We start from the raw sequence: 26,891 nt of genomic DNA on the forward strand, positions 1-26,891 counted from the left end.
TCAGTGATTCCAGGTGCGTTGCTGCTTCTATGAGATGACTATTATTGCTCTCTATCCAATTCGGAATCCCCACTAGGCTCTTATCACGATTCCAGAACCTGCAACAATGAATAACTTACTGGATAGTAACACATTGAAAAGACCATCACTCACCGACCGTCCATAGAGCAAGTGGCAAAGGACTTGGTAATTAATACCCGAGACTCAAGTTCGAATCCTAGTTGATTCACATTTCCAGCCAAGTTTATTTCAAAATGAAATAAACGAAACGGGTAGCGCGCATACCACCTATCTTTCAAAAAAAAAAAAAGAAAAAAAAAGAAAAAAGAAAAGACCACCGCTTGATTGGAATTTCTTCAAAAGCACTGCATAAATTGACGAACTTCATAACTTCATTTCTCTGCGTTTGCAACTGAAGCGAAAAATGGAGATACAAAGCTACTTCAGTTTCACACCACAATAACTTCGGAATATTTTTGTTGTAGAGCTATTTAATTTGTTTCCCATAAACATCGGGTTAACATAACAAAGCCTCACAACAAGGCCAAACCACCCCAATTGCACGCGCCGACAACAACAACAAAAAGAGCACGAATCCAATGACGGAACCAAAAAGCAGGAAAGCAGTAAATAATATAAAGCCGTTCAAGCTAGGATGCTTGCCTGAGCCGAAATTATAGTTGTCCCATACATAACTAGGAAAGCTCGGTGCAGTACAAACCACTAAGTCTACAACAAGACCGGTGCAGTACAAACCACTAAGTCTACAACAAGACCGCTATAAACAAGATAAAGTTCATCTCCAACAACAGTCATATGGCAAGAAATATAGCCTCTCTCAGGTTCTTAATCAGCAATAAAAAGCCTGATAGCCTCCCACCCCCCCCAAACAAGAAAAAAAACAGAAAACAACCGAATGCTAATTTACAACAAGGAGCCGTTCCACATTGCCGAAAGAATGCAACTCTGCATCCAGTCCCAAGTGCTTATAGGACCCTAAGTTGAGCCAAAAAGGCGGCACATAAGTCGAGAAAGAGGAGCTGCGGCCCACTGACCCTCTGCAAGTCGAGGAGGTACTTCTCCTCTTTTGTCTTGAAAAGCTAGAAGTGACATGGAAAAGTATCAGCAGCATTTCTATGATTAGTGCAGCCCAAAGATCGGTGATTCAAAGGATCAATGAAAGGCTAGAAGAGCTTAAAGAAATAGACTCGGGTACTAAATGACATATTATACAAGAAACTTCCCACAGATTTATATCTTATCAGATGTGAACTTAGACTGCGTAAAATATCAATGCCACAAAAATTTATTTGAAAAAGACTTTAAAAGTGGCGCGTTTACCTGAATTTCAAACTTGACAACGTTTGGTGATTTCTCAATTGCACTATCGTTTTCGACAATAGCTGATTCATCACCAAATCCATGGTTATTATGGCCAGAAAATTCAAGAGACCATCTGCATTTCATGTTATAATGCCCGATTTTCTTCCAATAAACATTTAATTCTTGCAGTGCTTTAAGGACCTCCATCATGATCTCACGAGGGTGAGCTCGAGACTACCATATAAAATTAAGTAATCTTCATATCAGAATGGGGCGGTATAAGGCTAAAAACAAAGTGCGCTTAACAGCAAAAAGTTAAAATGACCTGAAGTCCGAGAGCCCATTTTCTTTCAGCAGGAAAGTGCGGCCTCAAACCAATTCCATGAGGGTCTGTGTACGCAGGAAGACGATGTGCAACTCCTGCAGTTGGGATCTCATAGGAAGTCATTCGAGCAAAGCCACCATCCTGGAAAACCACCCATTCAGATTTTTAGTGAAGTCACATTAACAAGCCGCTAGAAAGATGGTTCAAAGTGAAATAAAAAAAGAAGTACAAATAAAACAAGGTATCTAAGTAAAACGCACCATAGATTCTTGATAATCACCGAGATACCCGCTAGTGGCACGGAAGCGATTGTCCAGAAGTAAATAATATGCTACAGTTGCCTACAGAAGCTTTTGCAGAATCAGTAACGATTAAGATAGTCTGTGAACTTTTGACGAATTCAATTTAGTCTCTAACTTTTGCACCTAAACAAGTTGGTCCAAACAAGTTGGTCCCAGTCTTACCTGTTTTTGCAGCTTACATCTGCCACATACTAGGGATGGCCTCTAACAAACTTAGGAATTTTGGGGAAAAAAAGGCACCAGATGATGATGTAGCAAAAGATAGGCAAATAAAGGATCAAAACTGTTTAAGTGAGCAAAAGCAAAGACTCACGGATCAAATCTCAATTTTACACATCGTGAAAAGCTCAAGGACTACTCAAACTTGTATACAAAAAGTTTTAACAAAGTACCTCATTTTGCATTCTATTTTGAATAGACTCAATCAACTGGTTCTTGTCAAAACCCAGCTTAACTACCTCTTGAAGTGTGTCTTCATCAATCTGCAACAGCAACACCATCACTGGAGTGTTATACTTTCGAAGAATCACAAATACATAGGAGACGATAAATAAATTTCCAAGTATTAAAGTGCATCATTTTTAATGATCCACACAATGTAGAAAGTGAAACAATACTAACAACATCATCATTCACCTCTCATCAAGAAGCATATATAACACGGAAATAAATCTGGTAATCAAAAATCAAAATGTAGCATGGTATATGCATATTGGCGCAAGAAGAACCAACAATGAAAAAGTTAGACAGCATTATTAGCTCCGGCTGAAAAACAAAGTACTATGTGTTAAGAAAATCTACACTTTGTAAAATTGATTATGTTGGAGCACACATGTAATAAAAATCACACATACTATATTGGTGCAACATCTTTGAAGTAGACTTAATAAATAAAGAAATAACATTGAAGCAAACTTTCAGTGCTCTTCCTTAGTACTTATATGACAAGGAACATACCTTTTTAACCTGTTGCTTTGTATCAGGTGGAGGCACAGCCAAATAACGAGGAAGTCGAGCTTGAAACCATGGATGCTCACGGATTTCAGGAATTGTCATCCGCTTCATAGGATCAACAACTAGCATCCTGGGAATCAAATCCCTTGCTAAAGCCGACAAATGGCTAGGAAGAGTATATATCCCACTCTAGAAAAATTGAATGAACAGTTCAAGTCATAGAGTAACATCACAATTAAAAGAATTGAGGATCATAAAAAGCAAAATAAGATTTGTAAATGTTTCCCTACCTTTATCTTTTTAAACAGGTTAGGAATATTCTCATCATCAAAGGGAAGAGTACCACAAAGAAGAGCATAAAGGATAACTCCGCAACTCCAAACATCAACTTCAGGCCCTGCATATAATTTACCAGAGATCACCTGCAAAAAAAGGAAAAAGAGAATTCTCCCTAATGAAATCAAAATTCTACAGCAATATTATCAAAGATGATGGTACAACATGTATACCTCTGGGGCAGCATAGTTTGGGCTGCCGCAACTAGTCTTCAGGAAATGGCCATCGCGCATAACATTGCTCAAGCCAAAATCGGCAATTTTAACGTTACATTTTGAATCCAGTAGCAGGTTCTCAGGCTTTAGGTCACGATGAACAATCATGTTTCTGTGGCAGTATTCAACACCAGATATGATCTGTTTCACATTTTAGTGATATTAGCGAGGCAAATGCTAAAAGTAAAGCAATTATAAGCTTAAAAGAGTTCTGTGTAAGTAGTGTTACATCATGTATGCAATTTTTTTTCATGCCAACCCTGGAGAAGCTAATATGCCCACTAAACATAAACGATAATGAGTGCAGAAATGCTTTCAGAATGCAGAAGAGCATGTGTACCTGCTGAAAAAAGCGGCGAGCCTCATCCTCTTGTAACCTGCCCTTCTCTACAATGTAATCAAACAGCTCGCCTGATTTAACATACTCCATTATAACATAAGTATCTGTAGGTGTTTCTATGACCTCATAAAGGCGTATGATATGTGGATGCATGAATAATCTTAGTATCTTAATCTCCCTCTTTACTGCAGTAAGAAGAACATCAGAAAGATCAGATTTTACATGTCAACCATCAAAATACCATGCAAAAAAGAGCATTGTTGAAAATAAGCAAACAACAATGAAAATCAAGTGCAAGTTAAAAAGATAGAGAATAATGAAGCAGTGACGGAAAACATGGAAAGTTTGTCTTCTAGCAAAGGCACATTTTTTTTTATTCTCAGCAATAGCAATACCATAAAAGGTCTATCCACTTAATAAGTATGCAAAGAATTCTTGGCTTGTACCTTTGTCTTCCATTTCCATGCTTCTTACTTTGCGGCGGTTGAGAACCTTGACGGCAACTTTGTGGCCAGTCAGAATATGCTCTGCAACTTTCACCTTCCCAAATGACCCAATGCCAAGAGTTTTCCCAATTTTGTAGTTTCTTACTAACACTTCAGCACCGCCGGTTCCTCTTCCAGATTCCTCCATTTTCACACTAGATTTTTTTTTTTTTTTCAAAAAAAAGAGAGTAAGCTAGATAACCATATAGAAAAATTACATATATGTTGCCTATGATTTCAACTAACTAACCTCAAAAATTATGTCATGTAAACTTGGCAAAGTTATTAATCATCAAACTTGGCGGAGATAACAAGCAACATCTATGGGAAAGATAGACTATGAACTTTAAGATAATACCTATAAATAATAAATATACATCTAGCAAGCATGTCAATGGAATTTCCTATTCATCTCATTGCCCTCTACATAGGTACTCCAATTTGCAAAAAAGATTATGCTCTATGAACAATTATAAACTTCACAAAATCAGAACACCATAAAATAGGAGCACATGTTTAGGAATATACTTTACAGTCCAATAAGCTATTTGCAATTTTAAGCTAGATTGATTCATAACAAAAGACGCTCGCGGAGAAGAAGCATTTTTCCACAGTTCAAAATTGCTAAGGATGCAAGTTCAATGAATAAAATAGCAAAACTGTCAAGCAATTGAAATCTTTGCTACTTTCCAGCCTAACCAGATTCCACGAATTAAACCACCAATAACAATCCCAAAAAGTAGAAAACCTAATGAGATGTTCAACATTTACATCACATAAAGTTTCACTTGTCCCATAAATACAATAATCTTTGAGGGAAATGTATATAATATGTCTTCTTATCATGATCGCAGCTTGGCTAACATATTCTTCTAACTGAACAAAGAAGAAAAAGAAAGATGAATTACATTAATAGATGATAACCAGACACATAAAAGCCAACTGATTTGATCTACAATCTATGCTTAGCACTTAAAATTACGTCCCATTAACTCATGAACTATCAGTGTAATAACGCACCGTCATTAAAATTCTCAAGTTTGCTATCGCATCTGTTCCAGGAAATCAAATTAAAACAATAAATTAGTAGGAACAACAATTCCACGAGATTCAGGATTGATCATCGCACTACCAGATCGATTCAAAAGATAAACAAATAGCAAAAGCAGCACAAAAATGCGATTAAATAACTAAAAATTAACAGATTATTGAGCGCCTCAAGATATCGATTAGGGATTCGCACCGACGAGCAATCGATCGTGCAGGCGAAGTCGATCGTGGAGAAGAATAGCTAGCTGGAGCTACTCGATCGGATCTTCGAGAATTGGAGGAGGAAAAGGGGAAAGGGAATCGAAGGAGGAGAGAGGAGGGAAAGAGGAGGATCCAGAGAGAGAGTGGTGGAGGGGGAGGGGAAGGGGAAAGAGCGATGACGAGCGCTAGGGTACTTGTATGAGCGAAGGTCGCGTCGCGACGGAGGGGTAGAGGGGCGAAAGCGAGCAGGGGCAATTTTGTCCAGGAATCTTATTCCGGACTTCACTGCAAAACACCGAAAAGTTTTGGACCAAGTTGCAAAAGCTGAAATAGTCGAATTCTTTCACACGGTAAACCCCTCGATTATGGACACAAGGGGTAATTGCGTGATATTTCCTTTTTTTCTGATTTTGAAGAAACTTAGCTTAGTTATCTGCTTAATTCATTAGCTTTAAGCTACAAAGTTGAGATAATAATATCTTAAAAGGGTAATCTGAAGATAGTTTTGTTTTCACCAAACAAGCAAATTACAAGATCAGAGATCTGACCCTAGAATTATTTTTTAAATTTGGCGATTTTAATGTTTAAGGAAAAGGCGGTGATTTAAAAATGAAAAATGCTAAGTAATTAAAGATCTTAAACATAAATGTTAGAAATATTTTTTTTTTTGTACTTGCACTATATCAGCAACTATGAAAGTTTGCATTATCTTAATTGGAACATGTCGTCACCCTCTCACCGTATGTTGACAAACTACGAACAACCCAAAGGAGTTCCTGTTAAATGCCCTTTCCTCTTGTGTTTGCTGAGTCAGAAAGATAACTCCAACGTAAGATTGAGAATTAATAAATCTAATCATTCTTAAGTTTCTTATTTTTTAATTCTTTGAAAACGACGAATATAATTCGTCCTTTCTATAACAGTACGAGCAATTCGGACTCTCCAAAGAGGAAAAAAGAAATAAAGTTCATTTCCCAGAGACAACGTATATTATTCCTTCTTCTAGAAGATATTGTACAAATAAAAAACAATTGGTTCAAGGTTGACGATTTCTCTGATGCATGAATGAAACAGAAAGAAATTGCTATCATAAAAATCTCACATCATTTTTCCAACGCAAAGAATAGCAGTTATTGCTTTCCAAAGTACAAGAGCTAGATTAGAAACCAGACCAAGTAGACACAATCAATGAACAAACGCAAACAACTAGCATAGATCTTTTAGTCTAATAAATCCAAATTGCATAGATTGGTTCCGCCCAGGTTTTTGTTTTTAGTCTAATAGATAGCCAGTTAAGTACATTGAAATATCCCCACAAATTTCCAAGATCAACCAAGAACTGATAAGAAGGAGAGAAAATTCCTTCTCCCCCTGCGAGAACGCAGCACACACCAGTGCATGCATACAGATACTATGTGACACTAAAACAATCTTACGTCAAGCAAAGGAAACATTTACATATTCAAGCTCTAATCATACATGCTAAAACGTTCACATTCGCACTATCATAAAACTGCATCATTGATGATCATTAAAGCTCCTGCAGACAATGTTTCTGTAAAACATAAGGTCAAAATTATCATTTTTCAAGTGAAAATAGTACGCAGCAAACAGAAGAAAGCGTTAGTGTCACTAGTAACAGAAAAGTTCACAGATATGTAAACTCTTAAAATCCTTGAAATAGAAGCAAATAGAGTTTAGGAAGTTAACAAGAAACTACAACAGAAAATACTAGTCAATAAAAATACTGTATATACGTCACAATTTATTTTCACCGAAAATCACCATACCAAGTAAAGAAGGAACAAACATTAGAACGTAAGTGCTTTCGTCTTCTTCACGAACTAAGTAATTCTCATACTTAGGCCATGCATTCATGAAGAATATAAGCTAACAAGCATCTAAATCTCTCTAGATTAAGCAACAAGCCAGTGCAGCAAAGAAATTACAGACCTGGGCTTTTATCCTGTCTGCCCCATTTCAGATTTGATCTTATCACCTAGAAATTTAACATATAATTAAACACAAATCATAGAATGAGAATTTTGCGTGGAAAAAAAATAGATTTATTCACTTACCTGAAGCAGGGCTTTTGCCCTTTCCAGCTTCATTGCTTTTACTCCGAGTCTGACGGCATCGACCTATTCGTTTTCCAACTCCCCCAGACGAATTAGAACCCCCAGAAATTTTACTTGGATCCTCTATGTGGCGACTTGAAGACGAAGTTTTATTCGATGCATTAATACATCTAGTAAACTTCTTTTCCTTGAACTTCTTTTCAGAGACCTTGCCATCAACAGAATTACCTCCATCACCACCGTAAGAGATCTCATTTGAATTGCAACTCTTCTCAGGGTCATTTAGAACCAACTTTTCATTGGCGACCACATTTTCTTCACATACATCTTTATGCTCAAAAGGCTCTTCCGTTGGCTGATCCAAAACTATGGTTTCGCTGTCATCATGCTTGAAATTTTCATCTTTTTGCTGCTCACAGTTTACTTCATCTTGTTCTTCACGGTCTTGTTCGATTCCAGTTGAACCTACTTTATCCGTGTGTACCTCCTCCACAACTAGGCTATCTCCACAATGGAATTCCAAAACTCCTTGTTGACAAGTGTCACACCCTAACTCATCTATGAAAATTGAAGCTTCCTCTGCTTCAGCTAAGGAGGCACTTGTATTCTCAAGGCTAGTACCATCAAATTTGGACAGGTCAATTTGTAGCCCATAGGCCTGGAAGAGATCTTCAAACAGAGCTTTTATGGTGTTGCTTTGGTGTCGTGTCGCATAGTGCCTGAGTTCACTCTGAATCTTATGAAATGGCTGAAAATAAGAGCAGAAAAACAAAATGGTAAGCAAATATGCTAAGTTAAGAGTTCAGGTTGAATGTCCTATGTGGCCGTTTATTTCTTCTTTTTTTTTCATTTAAAAAGATTGGTTCTGGATCATGGGCATTTCTGTTTTCTGTCCAAATATCTAAAAGTCGTTGCCGCATAGCCGCATAGCCGCATTGTGTATAGCATGTGGCATGTGTCAGTTATCATGCTAAATGACAATTTTTATCCTCCATATTTTTAAACCGAATCACATAGAACATGTGTAGAATCTTTTCTCTTTTTTTTTTTGGTTCCTTGTATTGGCTTGGAGAGTATGTAAAATCACAACAATAGTAACATCATAAAAATTAAGCAAAATTATCAATCAACCTGTTTAACTTTAAGAATCAAGACAAATCCATCCTTAAGTAGAGATCAAACCTGGGCATTACACTCCAGAGCTAGACGAAAGAAAGCAGCGGAGACAAAATGCTTCCCAACGGACTCCGCCAGCCTTATCTGGGCGAGCCAATATGTCGACAACTCGAGCCTGTCGAGCCTACACTTGCTACAATCCCGGGCACTTAGATATGGCGTACCAGCTGCCGCCACGGTTTTGATAGAAGACGTCGGAGTTCGGATCGCCTCCTCCTGCTTGATGCCATTCTCCTTGCTTTCAACTGTGGCTGAAGTGTTCGATTCCTGAAAACTCACTCGCTGGTGTTTCTTGCTCCTTACAATTCCATCAACCACCTTTTTCCCCGATCCGCTTCTTCCACTCCCATTATGGGGGCTTTTTACAGCTCCAGTGGTTATCGAATCATCTCTCCTGGTGTTGGCGGGATTCGAAGGAGCTCCCGAGGGTTTCCACGGCTTCGAGGATTTGGTCAAAACGGGCTTCGATTTAGGCTTTTCCACAGGAATGTTGGCGCTACGAACTACTCCGAATGCGCGCTTTGGCCTGAAAAAACATGAGTATCATGGCACATAACCATCATAAAGCATGAAAACTAAGTGAAAGATTGGATTTTTTTGGAGGTATTAAGAACTAATTTACCTGGTTTGGGTGGAATTGACGGTTTGCGGCGGTGGTTTCTTCGAAGGCATGGTTCGATCGATCCCTCTGTTGCTAGGGTTTGCAACGGAGCGGCGTTTACCTTAAGAAGGGAATAATTTGTACTAAGTACTAGCGCAATTACGAATTAAAAAGGTGGAAATGAAGCAATGAGATTAATCCATTACCAGGGTATGGAGTGGGGTGGAGATCCATGGAGTGTGGGGAGAGATGGAGCGCGTTAGAGAGAGAGAGATAGAGAGAGAGAGAGAGAGAGAGAGAGAGGAGGGATTTGAAATTTTTTGAAATGGAGGAGGGAGCGCTCGCTAATGTTAGGCAAGGCGCCGAGAGGTTGTGATTCGGATGTCCCGCGCGAACCAGGTAAGTTAAACGCGCTCAGATCACGTGGCGTTTCACATTATTGGGGCCTAAGGCCCATAGAGTTGTTAAGTGACAAGAGAAGCCCAATTTTCCTAATTTCATGTTCACATTTTTTTTAAAAAAAAATTTCCTGTTCACATAATTATCATCGGACAATATAAAGATGAGTACACAAACAGTTGTCTTTTTTTCCTTTTTTCCCTTTCTTTTGTTTTTTTGAAATATTTGAAGGTGGGTGGGTTAGGAGTCAGGACTGAAACACATAAGTTGTCAATAATTTAAGTATCTCAATGGACAAAGTCAGAACTGGAAAGGATAAAGGTGGTGACTACTAGCTAATGTTGAAAACATTACAACATCAAAAATCGTCCACTACCTACATTCAGGAAACAAATACAATCAGTAATTAGATGAAATCCCAAATCAAATGCGCATTTTGTTAATTTCTCTCCCTGCAATTTCAAATCCTTGATTATCAGAGCTGCCAGATTCCGCTCGAAGCCTATGAAAGATATGTAAAACTTGGTGGTGTTTATCATCCAAAACCATTTAAGCCTTCAATATCCGAATCAAGAACGGGAAGAATGTTAAGAGCCGAAGAACCAAGATGAACCCCCCGCACAACACCTCCGTATCCTATCTTTATTCTGTGGCAGAGAAGCAAAATGGCATCCCACAATGCAGTTCGTCCCTGAGAAACAACCCGCGGAAGTTAGCATCACTGCTTTAAATGTTTGATTAACACAAACTAAGTTCTCTTCTGATGTGATTATAAAGAGAAAAGTAAGGGGACTAGAGAAATTGAAGTTGTTAGAATAACAGCTATGGAAGTGGAACAAGTAATTCATGCAAGGGCCAAGCCAATTAATGCTTTAGAAAACGAAGAAAACCGCATGAATCGGAAAGTTCAGGCTTAAATAAAACCAGCTCACTTCAATTCTCATTGGCATGTAGCAACAGAAGCATCAAATGGAACTTGCCTGAAGAGAAAATTGTGACTTCTTATCCCAATATAGAGCGAAAATTGGAGGATTCTGCTTCCCTACTGCTAATATGCAAGCTCCTGGATGAATGACCGATGGAACTCCTGATATGATAGCCACATACTTCTCTGGAAACCTCTCTTTTGGAGGAAGAACTCCCAAAAACAAGGGATTCTTGCTGGACTGAGCGCTAGAATAAGAGGTCGGGTCGACATGTAGCATCCATTTAGGGTGCTCCAAGAAAGCGGCAAACAAGTACAAAAGCAAGTGAGAGTCAGTTGGAAGCTCGCTGGTCCAGTTTTTACCAGCTTTGTCATAGCCATCTCCGCTGCCCATGTAGTCATAGTTCTTCACGCACGTTCCTTCAGCAAGCTCTGTGAAATTCCGGCAAAGAAGAGAGAGAGAGAGTTAATAATGGGCTCCATGTTACACTAAGGCCTCTTTGGCCAGGTTAAAGCTCATACAGAAGTGTTGCATGAGCTAAGCTGTTTGGGGAAGCACAGCCAGCTTCTTCATTAGAATCTCATCAACAGCTTCCAGCTGCACCCAGAAACATAAGCTCCAAATTGTGGGGCCCAGTAGCTCATTAAAACTTTTTGCCACAGTAAAAGCTCTAGATTTTTTTTGTTTGCAAAAGGACAAGCACTTGCTTCAAGGAATACAGTAGTTCTCAAAGCCCGACCAAGCAATTCTTAAGTGCCCATCTCAGTAAGAAAGCATGTCATCGTTAGTGAAAAATAGGTGAATATATCTGACAGTCCGCAATTCTTGCTACAACATTTAGAAGAATAAATTGGATTACTTCAGGGAGCTCTAAGATGATGTGATGGACAAAACAGTAGCTACCTTGAACCCTTTGGACGGTGTAATCTGCACGAACACTGCTATGCGGCAGCAACCCTTTTATCAGCTCTCCTTTCATCAGTGTGTTAAGCCTCTGGTGTTCAGTGATGGCATTCACGCATGCCTGAATGACTGGTAGTAGTGGGTGTTGTTGTGACTGTTGCGGCTGTGCTGTTCATAGCGAAGAAACTATTAGTAAGTGGAAAATCTACTATAAATCCCATATGCACAAATCTACCAAATTTTCTTCCTTCAACAGATCAAACTTTGTTGCATCCAAGAACTGGATAACGGTAAAACCCAATGAGAAAAGATGTAAATATCAGAGTCAAAGAAAATCACACTACAGAAAATGGGTGCTTATACCTGTAGAAAGTTGAACTAGCAAGAGAAATGTCTAAATGAACAAAGTAGAACTGGCAAGAGAGATAGGTCTTTAGGTCCATTTGGCACGGGTGGAGCTTCTTTGTATTTACTATTTCTATAGAGCTTCTGCAATTAGAGTACCATCAGCAACTTTACACAGCAGCAGAAGAAGATGCTTTAATTTGGATGTTCAGCATCTTGTGGCCAAGAAACTCACTTTGGCTTCTTGCCACAGCAAAGGTTCAGACGTTTGTTTGCCAAACAGCTATCTGCTGTTTTTCTGTCTTTAGTAGAGAAGCTATTCCACAGGCAAATAGCCAGTAATGTGAATAAAAGCAGGTTGAAGAAGCAAGAGAATGTATCAGGGGAATAAATAAACTCACACATCAATCCGTCACGCACTTGTAGGAGGGAAGCACGTAATTGATTAAGAAGCCCATCCTCATCTAATGAAACAGTAGCTTGCCAATCTTTGACTCCACTGACTGGAGACAATATCACAGGAGCCGTAGAACTTGGCGAGTCACTTCCAACTTGATTTACAGTAATTGAAACACCGACATTTGCTGCTGCTTGCTTAACCTACAACAAGAGAAAACCCAAAGATAAGTAATATCAGGAGGAGATAAGATATGCACATATTTAGTCAAGGAAATATATTCTAAAAGTATAAAACCTGAATGTGGCTTGTTTTAATCTTTTCGACAAGTGGATTTAACACGACAGAAGAAAACGACTGCCTGAGACGATCCCGCCACTGCTCTATCTGAGGATATATATCCAAATTCTCGAAAGCCTCGATTGCCTGCTCCATGGACATAGGAGGAGGAAGCTCCCCTTCTCCCTTCTTAGGTGGTGTATTGTACTTCTGGTGGGACCCAGGAGACATCCTGACAGGCCTCAGCGGCGTGGTCCTTGAAGCACCAGAAGCGGTGGTTGAAGTCGCAACTGAACCCGGGCTTGCAATTCCGTAACCCCGAATGGTAGGGGGTGGTGTCACAGTCTTCATAGCTGATTCAGTAATTTTCTCCATCTTCTCATCCACATCCGCTAAAAATTGCTCAAGCATTTGCTCTGTTTGTATTCCTTTTGCACTGCCTGAGCTTTTTCTTGACCATGGAGTTGAAGGGGAGGCAGCATACTGCGGAGGAGAAGGCGAGATGGGCGAAAAGGCCATTTTTTTCTCACCGCTAGCAGTTAACTGATCAGACCCAACTCGCAACGGACGGGTCGGAGTGTAGCTGAAAGCAGATTTTCTTATTGGAACAAGAGGCTCAGAAACCGGAACGGGCTTCGATTTGGGGGGTTTCTTCGTCAAATCAGCTCCATCAGTTGTCTCGGCAGCTTTCGGCTTCAAACCAAGAAGACCCAGTTGGCGCTCGGTTAGAATCCTCTGTTCCTCCTCCTTGGGCTTCTGAGAAGCAGATACGGCAGAGGCGTGGGGGGTAACCGCTACTGCTTTCCTTACATTATACAGCGACAGAGCCCTACAAAACGCGGATAAATTTGCCACAAAAACTAGTCCCACTGCTACTTCCAAGAGCTTCACAACAAACTCTGCAAACGACACCGTTGAGGATTTTTAACAAACACTTGGTGGGCGAAAAGGACCAAAAAAAAAAAAGGAAAATGAGAACCTACGAGCTAGGGCAAGGGACACGTGGATGTTCCTCAAGCTCCGTGCGAGGCTCTCTTCCCTTAGAAACAGTAACAAAAGCTTCGGTAGTTAGGTTATAGAAGTAGAATCTCGTTAGGGTTTAAGAGGCGGGAGAAGGGCTTACCAGGAGGCGAGAGCGAGGAGGAGGAGGGCGGAGGCGAGGGAGGAGGAGAGGAAGAAGAGGAGGGAGGAAGAGGAGGGGCGGAGGCTGTGGGCGGTGAGCGCGGCGGAGAGGGCCGGGTTCTGGTACACGGAGAACTTGGGCTTTGGCGCGGTCGTGGGCTCCGCCGAGCGCGGCGGCGGCGGCTGAGCGCTCCGGTACCCGGCCATGGCGGCCGCACGCGGCGGAGAGACCTCTACGAGCTATCGGAGGTCGGAGCGGTGGGAGGCGGCGGTGGTGGTGGTGCCGGCCATGGGAGAGGGAATTCGAGTATTCGGGTGGGAGGGGACGAGACGACTCCAAAGGTGCGATTTTTATTTCAAAAGTGCGGGTAGCATGTGAGGTTGCTGCTTGAACTGGATTCACCACGTCATCGCGGAGTCCTGTGATTTTTGAAACCGTGAATTAGATAGATTGGCGCGGTTTACGGATGACGTGGTGAACCACAACCGTGGCAATAGTTCCGTCGCCTGACGCTTTTAGAAGCGAATTCAAATTCTCGGCGCTGGCTCCTGCAGCTCGTCGGAAAAAGCGCAATGTCTCAACTCAATAATTCGGCCGCTCATCGACATTTCAATGACTATGATTATAACTAAGGAACGAAAGTATTGGAGTGAAATTAAAAAAAAAAAAGATTACTTGCATACAACATATTCAAATTATGCTCACCACTGTTTGGATGGACTAACATATGCCCAACATATTATTCTTGTTTAGACGCAAGAAAAAATAAATAAATTTTAGCGAATTTAGATAATGTTTGGTTCGACGAAAATGAAGACCGAAAATAGTATTTTCAAAATGTGGCGTATCGTTTGGTTTGCGAAAGTAAATTCGTAAGTCACTTTGAATTATAATTATTATTTTTTATTTAGGTTCAAGAACACAACCTAAACTGTCATCTCTTATTGCTAATAAGAGCCAAGCTTGATGACAAAGTGGCCCACCAATGCACCAACCAAGCGCGCATTCATTGCTTCCTAATAAGTGGACCACAAAAACAATAGTTTTAACTTGTAGCCAATTAGCCACCAAAGAAGCCAAAATTGAGGTTTAATAAATCAAGACCACACCCGCTATTCTTATTAAGGACCCTGCATCACTCATCCCAACTTTGTGGATCATTATAAGTACTCTATTCCTGGTACTCACCAATCCAACAGAGCTTTTGCAGGAAGCCACAAAATGGCTGAAAACTTCTCATACAACTTCCAAGATTCCATGGACAAGCTGTGGTTTCACCAAAACATCCTCTTCTGGGAGCCTTCCGGGATCAACTTCCAATCACTAGTCAGAAGCACTAAAGCAGCTGCTGCTTCTCCAACACTCCTTTCAAACAAAAGCAGCAGCACAGAGGTAAGACTAAAGTTTCTTTATTTCAAATATATTTCAAGTTATTTCCTCTTCGGCCCTTCATCCTACATGATTTTTAATGTAGAATGGTCCAGTTCACAAAGAGAAGATGCCCATGGAGCTGAATATCGCCGGAGATCAGCCACTTTTCCAATTGCAAGCGCCGAGAAGAAGTACAACTCACGAGTCGCATCCCTCAGCGGCATGCTTTGATGCAGGTTCGCCATCTAAGCACAGGCCAAAAATTCCGAAGAAGGCGAAGAACTTGAAGAGCTTGTCAGAACTGGAGAATTATGAGTTAAAAGGGTTTGCTGACTTGGGTTTTATGTTCCACAAGGAGATATTGAGTCCGCAGCTCATTAACATCCTACCTGGCCTTCAGAGGCTCAAGGCCAAGTGTGGAGACACTGAAGAAACGAGGGAAGTGGACGAGGGACATGTTAAAAGGCCTTATTTATCCGAGGCTTGGTCCACTAGAAGAGCTGATTCTCCGCCGCTTGATCCGCAGATATTGTTTAAACCTCAACAGGCGGAGATGCAGAATCATCTCCGGTTCTGGGCGCGGAACGTGGCTTCGATGATCCGCCATGATCATGATGCATATTAGATCAAGTTTTTTTGTTTTTTGAATGTATATTTACATATTTAAGAATCAGAGTTAGCAAGTGGAGCAGCTGCAGTGGTGAGTGTAGTTCAATATAAGTGTTGTACCAGAACTTTGTCAATATAGAGTCTCTCTGCAGCAGAATGTACAGAGCTACTACTTTTAGGCATCATAATAATACAAGTTTTGAATTTTTCTATCTGCTAAAAGCACTACAAGTAGAAGCAAAAATCGATCGAACAAGCACATGAATTAGTATCTCGCATAAAATTGATATGGCTAAGAGAATTTGGAAAAGTGATTATTTCATAGGAGATAAGAAAGTGACAAATGGATGAACTTCGTAGGTTCTTATCCGAAAAGTCGAAAGAGGCTATTTTTTCTGTCCATTAAAGAGAAGCAGAATAATTCAAAGGAGACGAATTTTTCCTGGTGATAGATGGAATTGATGGCAACAGGAAAATGATGTAAAATTACTTCTTCTTTTTTTTTTTCCTTTATTTCCATGTTTAGTTTATCCACATGCGTTGTTCCAATGAAGGTATACATGATGTGAACCGCTCGATAGTGTGAAAGGCATACAAAAACTTAGAAAAGAAGGGAAGATCATAAAAGATAGAAGTACACTTAACTAAATGTACGAGCTCACACGTTTGGGCTTGTCTTTTTTCTTTTTTCTTTTTTTTTTTTTGAGAGAGAGAGATAGGTAGCACGTTACTCATTTCGTTTATTTCATTTAGAAATAAACTTAGCTAAAAATATGAATAAATTAGGATTCATTTCGTTTATTTCATTTAGAAATAAACTTAGCTAAAAATATGAATCAATTAAGATTCGAACTTGGGTCTCAGGTACCAACCACCAAACCCTTTGCCACTTGCTCTAGGGACGGTTAATTAAGATCTACATATAAAAATAGTAATGCATATAGATTTAGCTCCCGACATTAAGCACATTCTAAACTAATAGAAAGCTTAATTGCTGATCATTGTTCATCTGTAAACGGGAATTCTACAATGGCAACCTTAGAAATACTTATATAAATTGGAGGTGAACATTGAGGGTGGCCTCAATCGGGCCCAATTTGGAAGCCCATACTTAGTAGTAGGCCGGGCACTTGTAGCAGGCCCAAATCTATTATTTATTAGTAGTAATCCACCTCAACAAAAAAAAGAAAAGAAAAGAGGGTCCAATTTGGATGAGAAAGACGTGGTTCTCCCGTTAATATATATTTTTGTATTGTTTTGGGGATTAAATTCGACCTTACAAATTTACGGGATACGTGGTGCTACGTGTCCAGATGGGCACTGCATAGCAGTACAGCATATAATGTACCGACAGATTTATCTCATCAAATTCTTTTAGATCAACTCCTTAAATATCCAATAATCTACTGCCACGTATGCAGACGGTAGTAATTATATACATTTAGCAATATACAGTATCCTTCAACACCATGAAAAGAACACTAACACACGTTACACACCTCATCATCGACCTTCCTCAAACCTCCAACTAAGCGTTTAGGGATAATTAGGGAGAATAATAATAATAATAATATTTTATAGTCAAAATACTCGACCCTCCAATTTCTCTCTCTCTCTCTCTCTCTCTCTCTCTCTCGCACCCACTCTGTCTCCCTCTCGATCTCGATCTCGATCTCGATCTCGATCGCGATTGCGAAACCCTCCTCTTTCTCCATCTCCTCCTTCTTCGCTCGTCCCCTTCGATCCCCCGCTATTTGGTCCTTGGCTGGGCTCCCATGGCGTCGGAGTTCGAGGAGGTGGCGCCGCCGATACCGCCGGCGCTGAAGGCGGTGACCCTGACCCACGTCCGGTACCGGCGCGGCGACCCCCTCGGGCACTTCCTGGCGTGGATCTCCCTCATCCCCGTGTTCATCAGCCTCGGGGGCTTCGTCTCCCACTTCCTCTTCCGCCGCGAGCTCCAGGGCATCTTCTTCGCCCTCGGCCTCATCGTCTCCCAGTTCCTCAACGAGCTCATCAAGTCCTCCGTGCGCCAGTCCCCCCTCGAGACCTGCGACTCGCACGGGTGGCCCTCCAGCCACTCCCAGTACATGTTCTTCTTCGCCACCTACCTCACCCTCCTCTGCCTCGGCAAGCGCCGCCGCGGCGGATCCGGCCGCCTCCTCGCCCTCCTCCCGTGGCCCCCGGCGATCCTCACCATGTATTCTAGGGTTTACCTCGGCTACCACACCGTCGCGCAGGTTCTTCGATCCCGATCCCTCGCTCCCGTTACCGCCATTCGAGCAGTCGATCGCTCCTGTATAGCTGATCTCTCGATTCTGAAACTGGCGTAGGTTTTTGCAGGGGCGGCGATCGGGGTCGTGTTCGGGGCGTTGTGGTACTGGATCGTGAATACTGTGCTAGTGGAGTACTTCCCCATGATCGAGGAGAGCGCTCTGGGGAGGTATTTTTACATCAAGGACACGTCGCATATTCAGGATGTGCTCAAGTTTGAGTACGATAATGCGAGGGCTGCTCGGAAGAAAGTGGCTACAGATTGAAGCTGTGAGTTTTTTCCCCCCTCTAATGTTTCTTTCAGATTCCCTTTGATTTGTTCTTTTCTTAAAAAAAAATAAAAATTGTGCAACATCTTCATAGGTAGGATTTGTTGAGATGGTGGATTAATTCTGAAACTTGTGATATGTATATTAAGGGTGTCTAAGCAGAACGGTTGAAATTATTCTATTTAATATCTGATGCGGTAGTACATAAGGGATGGAACTAGGTTATTGTGATGTGGTTTATTGGTACTTGTCAATTGTGCCTATGTTGTGGGTCTTCATCCGGTGATTCACGGATGGTCTTATCTACCATCGTCCACTTCTCATCCGTTTAGAATGGCCACATCTATTTTAGTTCTTCATATGTTTTAGCAGGTTGATGGAGCTTGTGTTCATTTCATTGTGGGTGTCCTTGTTCTTATGGCGTTTTAGCTCTATTGGTCCCTCTGTGAATTGCGGTAGACATTACTTGTTCCCTTTTTATAAACTGTTAAGATTCCTGACCATGGGTGACATATTGATTGGCAAGCAAGCATTGAAATTTCATATCCTGTACACTTTTTCTTTTTTCTGGAAATCCCCGTATACTCGTTCTGAGTCTACACAACAGATAGAAAGGTGATGCTTTGATTATGGTACGATCGTCTTTATTATTTTCTAGGATATGAAAGTTAACAAAAATGAAAGAAAGGAATGATATTCGGTGCCAATATTGTCCTGAATGTGTTTGTTGATGGGGTAATTACGGGCGCTTTCTTGCTAGGTAAGTGTTAGATTTTTCTGGTTTTGTCTAGGTTGCCATATTCCTTTCAATCTTATAGGGTTTGGATGGTGCTTCTTTTAACTCTCTTGTGGAGTGTTCTTATTCATGCCTTTTATTTATGAGTCCTAGTCGACCTGTCAACTCCTCATTGCTAGGGGATGTTTGAGACTAAAGACTTATTGTTGTTATTCCTATTGTCTGATCGTGGTGCTTATCTTAGTTGGGCCAAAGGCAATAAAAGCTGTGGCCATCGAACACTGAATAATTTATTTTAGATAGAGATGAGTATTAAGGATGTTATATGTTACGTAAATCTGCACTATTCGATATATGAAAACTGTCAACTCTCCTCATTTCACATGATGATAACATTGATTAATGTGTTTTCTATTAGTGAGATGTGACATTCTTGGTGACACTTGCTTGATGGGCATGTATAAATTTTTGTGAGCTACTTCGGACTTAATTTTCCCTCTTTTTTTGTTGAAGAATATTTTCTTTTTGGGATCATAGAATGATTAGAGAACCTATTAGAACATCAGAATTCCATTCTGACACTTGGTAGTTCTGGTTACCTGAAATTTTTTGCTTTAAAGAAAAGGAGAAAAAACTTCCAGTGATTTACATTTGCAGCACTGCAAATGATGTACATCAAGGACCATTACCTGAAGGCAACATATTCTCACTACACAATCATAATCTGATTACTGAATAATTCCGTAGGATCTTAAATTTGCACTATTGTATCTCCTTCTACTTCTTTTACTCCTATCTCTGATTGTCATGTTTTCTTAAGTTTGATTGTTCTCATTTAACTTGGATGCAGGTCTTTCTTTTCAATCATGTTCGTCTTAATTTACGGTAGCAGAACTAATCTAACATCAGTCGCGCCACCACGAAGCTAGTGGCATTTGAATCAGAGTCATCAAGCACATTGAAGAAGCTTATATTAGAAGATCTCTTCTTCGGTTGCACTCTTGTGCTTTAGTTGTTCAGCACCACATTTGTCATTTATTGAAGACATCAGAACATAGCTTCAGGTATTATATTTATGCCAATAAAACTTCTATTGGCTTTAGATTTGTTCTTTTCATTCATCCGATGCTGGACTGCACTCGGCAAAATAAAGATATTTATTTTACCTGTTATTAAAATGTAAAAAGTGGTCTCACAGTTAAGTTTGATTGTTGTCCATTTTTATATTGGTGCATTTTGCTAAATTTATAATATGTGAGATGCTTATAGTCGACACGTAGCTCTCTTTGCCTCCAGTCTCTGGAACTATCACAAACTGATCTGAGACTTTAAACATGAAAAGAAATTAAATGGCGATTTAGGGCTGGAAGTGCATTTCCTTTTCGTCGGAGTTTTCAGCAGTGTGTTTTTTTAAAGCCTTATCAAGATGAGCAAATAAGGCACAAGCACTTCAGTTATAAGGTATGAGTGATTGAACATATGACTCCTTGCTGTGAATATGCGCAGGTAGGTTTTGACAGCAGGAAATGTACGTTTCAGTTGCATTTTAGCTGCACACACAGCTGTGAATATGATTCACACTTTGGGGGCGGTTTGATCCAAATCTGCAATGCTGAAGGGCTCTTTTAATCCTCTATGGTCTGATCCTCTACGTCTTTCATTTCATGATGAAAAAATGAATAACGTTTTTGGAAGATTATGCGTACCCACAATTACAGCAATTATTATGACAAGTACCACGTGTATCAGTGTATAGGATATACGTAGAAGCCCTGTAGTCTACTTATTTGAATTTAAAAAAAAAAAAAAACAATCCATGAGCTGGCTTCGAAATGCACTACAGCCGGAGTGGTCTCCGTAAGTTTTTAGGTTTGATTCAATACCCTAAATAGAACAAGCATATTCCCAAGGAAGACTACCGTGCTTCCATTCCATTCCAAAAACTCGAGGATGTGATTGGTGTATCAAGTAATCCGAATATTTTAACACACTATATAGGAAACAATACAAAAACTATCGAAACCTCCCTTCCTCACCTTCTTCCCACAGCACAAAGAAGACATCCAAAAAAGCAAATAAAGAACGGAAAAAAAAAAAAAACTAAAATTATGCATCTCATTCCTGTTTGGATATATTCTTACAGTCACACATCTGAAAATCTCAATCGGGCTTTGCACTGTCAAAATCACTAGGTCTCTTAGGGGTCATTAACCGCATCGAGTGGAATGGTAACTGGATCAGCATTACCCTCAGCTGAGCTATGTTTCCTCTCTGCTTGTAGCGACCGACACAAGGACTCAAGCTTCTCTTTTTGATTCTTTGCTTTCTCGAATTGCTTCTTCATAAGTTCGCGCTGCGAACAAGTAATTCATGTCAGTAGCTGTAAGCTCTTAGCATTCACTATCATTGACAATACCTTAGTGTCTGGCTGGGTGTCTATCCAAGGGAGTGATATAATACTTCATAGAAATTGTAGTTCTAGGTGTAGGCACTATATTTTGTTGCGGACAGTGGGAATTGAACAAGATAGTGGGCTATTATAGAAATCATAATTCAGCCTTATGCCAGGAATTGAGCTATCTAGGGTGATAGGACTGCCCACATCCCTTTCACACTGGAGATTTTATCAGTTACAACTGTGTTCCGTAGGATAGAGGGAGTTTTTACCACTATTTGCAATTTATCTCGCAGTGAAACACTAGCTTATTGATAGTTCACAAGGAAAAAGAACCACTATAAGGAAAAAAGAAATTCATTTCTGTATGCATCTTGAACTTACGTCCTCAATGAGCTTCACCAATGCAACATCTGACTTCTCACATTTGCCCTTTAAGAATTCATTCTCCTTTTTAAGTTCCTTAATCAACTTCACCATCTGAACATAATTCAAACACCAAAAAATCGCAATTTTAACTTGCTTACGTCATGTTGGAAAGGCCGATAATGTACACAAATTTTCATTTCTTTCCACAGGCTGGGCCACTGCCCAAATATTGACACAAATATCTAACAAAAGTTGGAGGCATACCTTTTCCATCTCCACTTTTAGTGCTTCAAAGACGTCATTGCTTTTGGACAAAGCATCCTGTTTTCATTTAAAAACCTGGTTAGAGTATGTTTATTGAAAAAAAAAAAAAAAAAAAAGAGGACCAATATTCTAGTTTCATATTTACAGGAGAGAGAGAGAGACAGTATCTCCAAGAATATAATTCGATTTTGGTAAGAGGTTAACTAACATAAACATCTGTTGAATAATTCAAGCATCTTTCGATCAGTCTTATTTTATATTAGCCTAAACATACGAATATTCAATAAACACATGGTTCAAAATCATGCTAACTAATTTCTCCTTCATCAAAGTGTGTTGTAAGTGCCTTTGTGTGTGTACGTGTATAAAATTGTCCGAAAGCATGCCTAGTCTGCACAGTACTAATCGTCTTCTCAAGGTGCTGCACCAACTATTAATCTATGAAATTCTCTTGTAGTACCAATGCAACCGAGGCTAGCACCACTCCAAACAATAACTAAGATTGAATGAGCAGTTCAAATCTTAATACATTTTTATGCATTAAAGAGTCCTAATTCGAACAGAATAAATTGCAAAGGCACCTGAAATGACCGAAATTTTTCTTCATCGGCAGCCAGCTGTAAGCGTAAACTCTTCTCAGTGGCCATAAGCTGCGAAATTTGTTCAGCATACAGCTGCATCTGGGTTTGTTCCTGAGCTGATCTTTCTTGATGTTGTTGAATTTTGAGATCAGCAAGCTCAAGTTCCAAAATTTTTTGCTTCAACTACACTTTTCAAAAAAGGAAAAAGAAAAAAAGAGGTAAAATAAAGGAGAATACAGAAATAACCCTAGAGTAAATCTGAAGTTACACTGCAGGTTCACAAAGAAGTAAAATACATCATTAAGATTGATTTAGCAGGAAAGATGGAGGCATCGTACCTTTTGGCCAAATTGCTGTTCAGCAAGAGTATACTGGTCGGCAAGGTGTTTTAATTTATTTCTAAGCCTACAAGAGAATCCAAGAGAAACTAGTCATGACACACAAAAGTAACTTTTCTTTTTCTGTGCATTTGTAGGCAAGAATCACAACATAAAGGATCTAAATACATTTGACAACAGTCTACAATCAAGTCACTGTTTGGATTGGGGATAAGAGGTGGAATAACCCCTTATCCCCCCCCTTTATACCCAAACGCTAATTTTTTACTCGAGAATAGTAGTTCTCGGTTACCTATAATAACCGGGTATAACTATCCCCACCAAGACCTCCGTTTTCTATATATAACTACCCACTATTTTTCTTATTCCATATTATCTATCCAAACGTTATTTTTCTTATCTCCGGGAAAAACCCAATTTTCATCCAAACGCTATTTTTCTTATCCCCATACTTGTACCTATCCCTGTAATAGCTAGTTCTTGCTTATACCCGAACCAAACGTTATTCAGAGTTACATAAGAGAGTTCTGAAAATTTTCCACAGTATCAGCAAATTTATTTCCGTCCCCTTGCAAAGGGTAAATCTCCTAAACTTCATGAAAATTATCTTACATTTCATTTTCCCTTAATTGGGTAAGGCATTCATCCTTCTGTTCCTCAAGCTTACTGCTTACATCCTACAGGGCAACGCAGAATGAACTAGGAATTAGTTGCTAGTAGTAGGAGTATTAAGTTTGCGAACAAAACCGAGAACAGCAGTGAAAATGAAAAGCAAAGGAGAGGAAAACACAGAAATGATCATAGTAAAGCAAATAGGAGTACAGTTCCTCTGTTCTTTTGATTATGTAGTCTACGTCAATTAGCACCAACTGCTTCTCTCGTTATTAGGCTTATCGAACAACAGTTACATGAAGCAGACAAGTTACAGAAGGTTACTTTTCTTCCAGAACATAATGCATGTTTATGACAAAGCAGGAATCCAAATGGCTTTTAGCAAAACAAACATAGCACAGGTGAATAGTGATTCACCTGGGGCAGAGTATATCTTTTGAAATGTTTATAACTTACATAAGTTGTCTAAAGCAAATTATGAATATCATTTACAGCTCCCCACCTGTTATGATGGAACTAACATAAGTCGTCAATCTGATATTATGATAATATGATATATTCGTACCTTGATGGCATTGTTAAATTTTGTAGACAAATCTAGCCTCATATTCTGTCCCTCTGTTGACACTCTTTGACATTCTTCCTGAAATATTATATGTTCTAAAGCTTATCTCAGTCAAAAGATAAAATTTCGCATTTAGAAAAAAAAAATGGAGAAATACCATAAGCATTTTATTTTGGCGCTGCAGTTCCCTACATAATGACTCAAGCCTTTCTCGAACTGCAACCGCTGCACGAGCACCTCGAAAGCAAGAAATCAGATAATTATAGGAAACACAAATTTGATAATTTTTCCCAGCTAGGCGAGATTTAACTACATAGAGTAAAAGCAGAATAGAGAATAGTGGCAAAGAAGGAAATAATATAAAACAAAGCTTCAGCCATTGTTAGTGCTTCTGCTTTCAGGAATATATCATAACATAGCATGGTCACCGAAAGCATGGTAGTAAGGTGTAGATACGCCAGGTTATATAAGGATCTTCTCCATGTAGAATATACATTGAAACTTTCTTGATATTCTACAAATCTCTGCTTTAAAACTAAGATATGATTTTTACCAATATGTACCAATAGAACGACTAATACATGTTAGCATACCATTGAATGTATATCTAAAATTTAATGTGGCAATAAATATGTGTTTGCTGAAGAAAAAAGATGTGGTAAGTGAGGATAGTCTGTAGAATGAATTGTGCATATAGAATGTGAACTTCTATGTACAATTGTTGTTGTGAGTGTTTGAACTCCAATTTAGTGCTACGTTAGATGCCATAGGAATTCACTTATTACCGACCGTCCCTAGCGCAAATGGCAAAGAACTTGATGGTTGATACCCGAGTTTCCAAGTTCGAAGCCAATTTACCTCACATTTCTAGCTAAGTTCATTTCTAGAAAAATGAACGAAGCGCCAGCTTGCTACCTTTCTCTCTCAAAAAACAAACAAGAAAAAGAATTCACCGATTAGAGGTTTATAAAATTACACAGTTGAAACTTGCCTGCATCCCTCTCTGCAATTACTTTTTGATACTTCAGAGTGAACTCCAATAACTCCTTTTCTGATTTTGCGCCACGCTTCGAAACTTTAGGCTTTGGTTCACTACTATCCTAGAAGGCAATCAAGTATGAGATACATCAAAACATGTTAGACTGCTGAAGTGATCAAAAACCAAATAAGCGAGAAGTAGACATAGTTTTCTTTGTGACCATTTGAGAAACAAAATGAATGTGCTGCAAAATGTACGCATATTAACATATATGGTTTTTTTCACTCTTCGAAGTTTGCTGTTTTCACCCTTCCTTTATGAAGAAAAAGAACCTCACTCTTGTGTTGCGTCTACTTCCCACTTTTTGTAGCGCGTCTCTTTTGAGTGATACTCATAACTGAATGAAAGAGAAGAGAAAAAGTGGCACGAGGGAAAGTGGAGAAGTGGTTTTTGTATTTTAGTCTAACTATGAACTCTAGCATGCCAACAAGATAGCATTACAGAAGGACATCAGACTGCAATTAAGGGACGGGCAGAAGGAGATCCCTTTCCAGTATTGTGCTCTCATCTTAATGTTTGAAGATTATAATTCCCATAACTGCTCTACAACTATTTCCAACAAGGATTGATCATGTACCTTGAATACTTTCTCAGCAATTTAAATTCATGATTTGGAAATTAGAGCATATGAAGATAAAACCAACTACCTTCTGGTTTTTCACACGCTCAGCATTTTCTTCTTTGTTTTCCTTGAGGCTGGCAGTATGCAACTCCAAACACAAGTTAGTCTCTGCAACAGCCACAGAAAAGAAAAATAAATCACCAGATGCAGGTTTACTGCATGCTTGCGTATAAAGCATCTATGTTCCAATAGTTCCTCTGTGCCTATTGTTCCAGCATAATCCTAACATACCAGATGCGCCTGAATATTATACACCAAATCAACTTCTAAAATCTCCCTGTTGAGGGAAAAGAGATGAGTGCTACTGCAATTTGCTATTCTTAGCGACGACAAGAGGGACAATAATGGTGTTGTGTACTCCACTCACTTTTCACAGAACAAACCATTTTATGACTTCATATTTACGTCCCATCGGTTGTTCCTCTGATGATCCTCGGATCTCTAGCGAAAACTCAAATTAAATTTGGTGAAGGGACTACTCTAACATGAAACAACACCACAAAGAAGGCCTCGGACTGCATTAGAGAGATCCGATGCCTAAATACCAATATAGATAGCAAAAGGAGATGTTAGAATCATAACCTCTCTCGCAACTACGTTCGTCGCGGGGAGAACTTGCGCCCTCCGCTTCCGCCACACGATCCGCGACCGCGATCCTCTCCTGCGTCGAATCGAGGCCCCCCTTCTCCATCGACGAATCCGCGGAGGTCGCGAGCTTTGCGAAACGATCCGCGACGCCCTCGGGATCTAGGGTTTCGGGCGCGAGCGAGAGAGGGAGCCCCTCCACGGCGGGGTCACCGGGGCGGTCGAGGTCGAGGAGAGAGCCGTTGTAGTCCTGCGGCGGCGGAGGCTGCGGCGGCTCCGCCGCGGCGGGCTCGGCAGAGCTCTCGACGAATCCGTCGGGGAGAGAGTCGGCTTCAGGGAGGCGGTTCGCCGGTGAGGACGACTCCATTGGGGACGGAGAGGGAGGAGAAAGGAAGCGTCGGGAGACGAGGGACTGAAGCAGAGAGGCGAGAATCGGGATTTCGCATTTCCCAAAACAACGCTAGGTATTAACGGAAATTACACGTATGCCCTTTTCCCCCCCTGCGG

General features: G+C 40.1%; 6 protein-coding genes across 9 annotated transcripts; 2 read left to right on the forward strand and 4 right to left on the reverse strand.

Moving 5' to 3' along the window:
* On the reverse strand, positions 606–5,707 carry LOC109724216 (SNF1-related protein kinase catalytic subunit alpha KIN10-like). 2 transcript variants are annotated; one of them, XM_020252957.1, is made up of 11 exons: positions 5,524–5,705; positions 4,242–4,435; positions 3,796–3,980; positions 3,414–3,596; positions 3,195–3,326; positions 2,908–3,093; positions 2,343–2,432; positions 1,909–1,989; positions 1,649–1,789; positions 1,342–1,557; positions 606–1,100 (listed from the first exon to the last, which is right to left on the reverse strand). In XM_020252957.1, the coding sequence occupies exons 2-11, from the start codon at positions 4,426–4,428 to the stop codon at positions 987–989; spliced, it is 1,515 nt and encodes a 504-aa protein (XP_020108546.1). In that variant the 5' UTR covers positions 4,429–4,435; positions 5,524–5,705; the 3' UTR covers positions 606–986. The 2 variants fall into 2 exon arrangements, with proteins under 2 accessions (XP_020108546.1, XP_020108547.1); XM_020252958.1 differs by lacking the exon at positions 1,342–1,557 and having other exon boundaries at positions 5,524–5,707.
* LOC109724297 lies at positions 6,721–9,942 on the reverse strand. Of its 2 annotated transcripts, none has more exons than XM_020253073.1 (6): positions 9,593–9,942; positions 9,408–9,507; positions 8,792–9,311; positions 7,610–8,357; positions 7,485–7,530; positions 6,721–7,071 (listed from the first exon to the last, which is right to left on the reverse strand). In XM_020253073.1, the coding sequence occupies exons 1-5, from the start codon at positions 9,618–9,620 to the stop codon at positions 7,493–7,495; spliced, it is 1,434 nt and encodes a 477-aa protein (XP_020108662.1). In that variant the 5' UTR covers positions 9,621–9,942; the 3' UTR covers positions 6,721–7,071; positions 7,485–7,492. The 2 variants fall into 2 exon arrangements, with proteins under 2 accessions (XP_020108662.1, XP_020108661.1); XM_020253072.1 differs by having other exon boundaries at positions 6,721–7,086.
* Positions 10,089–14,241, reverse strand: LOC109724296 (transmembrane protein 209). Its single transcript, XM_020253071.1, has 7 exons — positions 13,759–14,241; positions 13,619–13,674; positions 12,654–13,534; positions 12,361–12,559; positions 11,615–11,782; positions 10,766–11,142; positions 10,089–10,476 (listed from the first exon to the last, which is right to left on the reverse strand). The coding sequence occupies exons 1-7, from the start codon at positions 13,962–13,964 to the stop codon at positions 10,321–10,323; spliced, it is 2,043 nt and encodes a 680-aa protein (XP_020108660.1). The 5' UTR covers positions 13,965–14,241; the 3' UTR covers positions 10,089–10,320.
* LOC109723868 lies at positions 14,869–15,950 on the forward strand. The gene is made up of 2 exons (XM_020252356.1): positions 14,869–15,150; positions 15,233–15,950. The coding sequence occupies exons 1-2, from the start codon at positions 14,980–14,982 to the stop codon at positions 15,752–15,754; spliced, it is 693 nt and encodes a 230-aa protein (XP_020107945.1). The 5' UTR covers positions 14,869–14,979; the 3' UTR covers positions 15,755–15,950.
* Positions 17,355–20,287, forward strand: LOC109724305 (lipid phosphate phosphatase gamma, chloroplastic). The gene is made up of 3 exons (XM_020253086.1): positions 17,355–17,975; positions 18,069–18,279; positions 19,865–20,287. The coding sequence occupies exons 1-2, from the start codon at positions 17,514–17,516 to the stop codon at positions 18,273–18,275; spliced, it is 669 nt and encodes a 222-aa protein (XP_020108675.1). The 5' UTR covers positions 17,355–17,513; the 3' UTR covers positions 18,276–18,279; positions 19,865–20,287.
* LOC109724303 (alpha-taxilin) lies at positions 20,917–26,852 on the reverse strand. 2 transcript variants are annotated; one of them, XM_020253079.1, is made up of 11 exons: positions 26,382–26,852; positions 25,825–25,907; positions 25,115–25,238; positions 24,296–24,363; positions 24,139–24,216; positions 23,574–23,638; positions 22,962–23,028; positions 22,624–22,806; positions 22,043–22,099; positions 21,794–21,889; positions 20,917–21,367 (listed from the first exon to the last, which is right to left on the reverse strand). In XM_020253079.1, the coding sequence occupies exons 1-11, from the start codon at positions 26,749–26,751 to the stop codon at positions 21,212–21,214; spliced, it is 1,347 nt and encodes a 448-aa protein (XP_020108668.1). In that variant the 5' UTR covers positions 26,752–26,852; the 3' UTR covers positions 20,917–21,211. The 2 variants fall into 2 exon arrangements, with proteins under 2 accessions (XP_020108668.1, XP_020108670.1); XM_020253081.1 differs by having other exon boundaries at positions 25,130–25,238; positions 26,382–26,847.

This window comes from Ananas comosus, linkage group 18 (assembly GCF_001540865.1).
Source record: "Ananas comosus cultivar F153 linkage group 18, ASM154086v1, whole genome shotgun sequence".
NCBI classification, from domain to species: Eukaryota; Viridiplantae; Streptophyta; class Magnoliopsida; order Poales; family Bromeliaceae; genus Ananas; species Ananas comosus.

What these genes read in the sequence shown, in the direction of transcription:
- LOC109724216 (XM_020252957.1), bottom strand. Translation starts at nt 4,428, where the DNA reads ATGGAGGAATCTGGAAGAGGAACCGGCGGTGCTGAAGTGTTAGTAAGA. An exon ending in CAAAGCAACAGGTTAAAAAG is followed by an intron (nt 2,433 to 2,907) that starts GTATGTTCCTTG and finishes TTGCTGTTGCAG; the next exon opens with ATTGATGAAGACACACTTCA. An exon ending in GTGATTATCAAGAATCTATG is followed by an intron (nt 1,790 to 1,908) that starts GTGCGTTTTACT and finishes GTGGTTTTCCAG; the next exon opens with GATGGTGGCTTTGCTCGAAT.
- LOC109724297 (XM_020253073.1), bottom strand. Translation starts at nt 9,620, where the DNA reads ATGGATCTCCACCCCACTCCATACCCTG. An exon ending in CTCTGGAGTGTAATGCCCAG is followed by an intron (nt 8,358 to 8,791) that starts GTTTGATCTCTA and finishes TCTTATTTTCAG; the next exon opens with CCATTTCATAAGATTCAGAG. An exon ending in GGGCAAAAGCCCTGCTTCAG is followed by an intron (nt 7,531 to 7,609) that starts GTAAGTGAATAA and finishes TTAAATTTCTAG; the next exon opens with GTGATAAGATCAAATCTGAA.
- LOC109724296 (XM_020253071.1), bottom strand. Translation starts at nt 13,964, where the DNA reads ATGGCCGGGTACCGGAGCGCTCAGCCGCCGCCGCCGCGCTCGGCGGAG. An exon ending in CGTGTCCCTTGCCCTAGCTC is followed by an intron (nt 13,535 to 13,618) that starts GTAGGTTCTCAT and finishes TGTCGTTTGCAG; the next exon opens with AGTTTGTTGTGAAGCTCTTG. An exon ending in TTAAAACAAGCCACATTCAG is followed by an intron (nt 12,560 to 12,653) that starts GTTTTATACTTT and finishes CTCTTGTTGTAG; the next exon opens with GTTAAGCAAGCAGCAGCAAA.
- LOC109723868 (XM_020252356.1), top strand. Translation starts at nt 14,980, where the DNA reads ATGGCTGAAAACTTCTCATACAACTTCCAAGATTCCATGGACAAGCTG. An exon ending in ACAAAAGCAGCAGCACAGAG is followed by an intron (nt 15,151 to 15,232) that starts GTAAGACTAAAG and finishes TTTTTAATGTAG; the next exon opens with AATGGTCCAGTTCACAAAGA.
- LOC109724305 (XM_020253086.1), top strand. Translation starts at nt 17,514, where the DNA reads ATGGCGTCGGAGTTCGAGGAGGTGGCGCCGCCGATACCGCCGGCGCTG. An exon ending in GCTACCACACCGTCGCGCAG is followed by an intron (nt 17,976 to 18,068) that starts GTTCTTCGATCC and finishes AAACTGGCGTAG; the next exon opens with GTTTTTGCAGGGGCGGCGAT.
- LOC109724303 (XM_020253079.1), bottom strand. Translation starts at nt 26,751, where the DNA reads ATGGAGTCGTCCTCACCGGCGAACCGCCTCCCTGAAGCCGACTCTCTC. An exon ending in CGAACGTAGTTGCGAGAGAG is followed by an intron (nt 25,908 to 26,381) that starts GTTATGATTCTA and finishes TGGCTGTTGCAG; the next exon opens with AGACTAACTTGTGTTTGGAG. An exon ending in AATTTAACAATGCCATCAAG is followed by an intron (nt 23,639 to 24,138) that starts GTACGAATATAT and finishes GTTGCCCTGTAG; the next exon opens with GATGTAAGCAGTAAGCTTGA.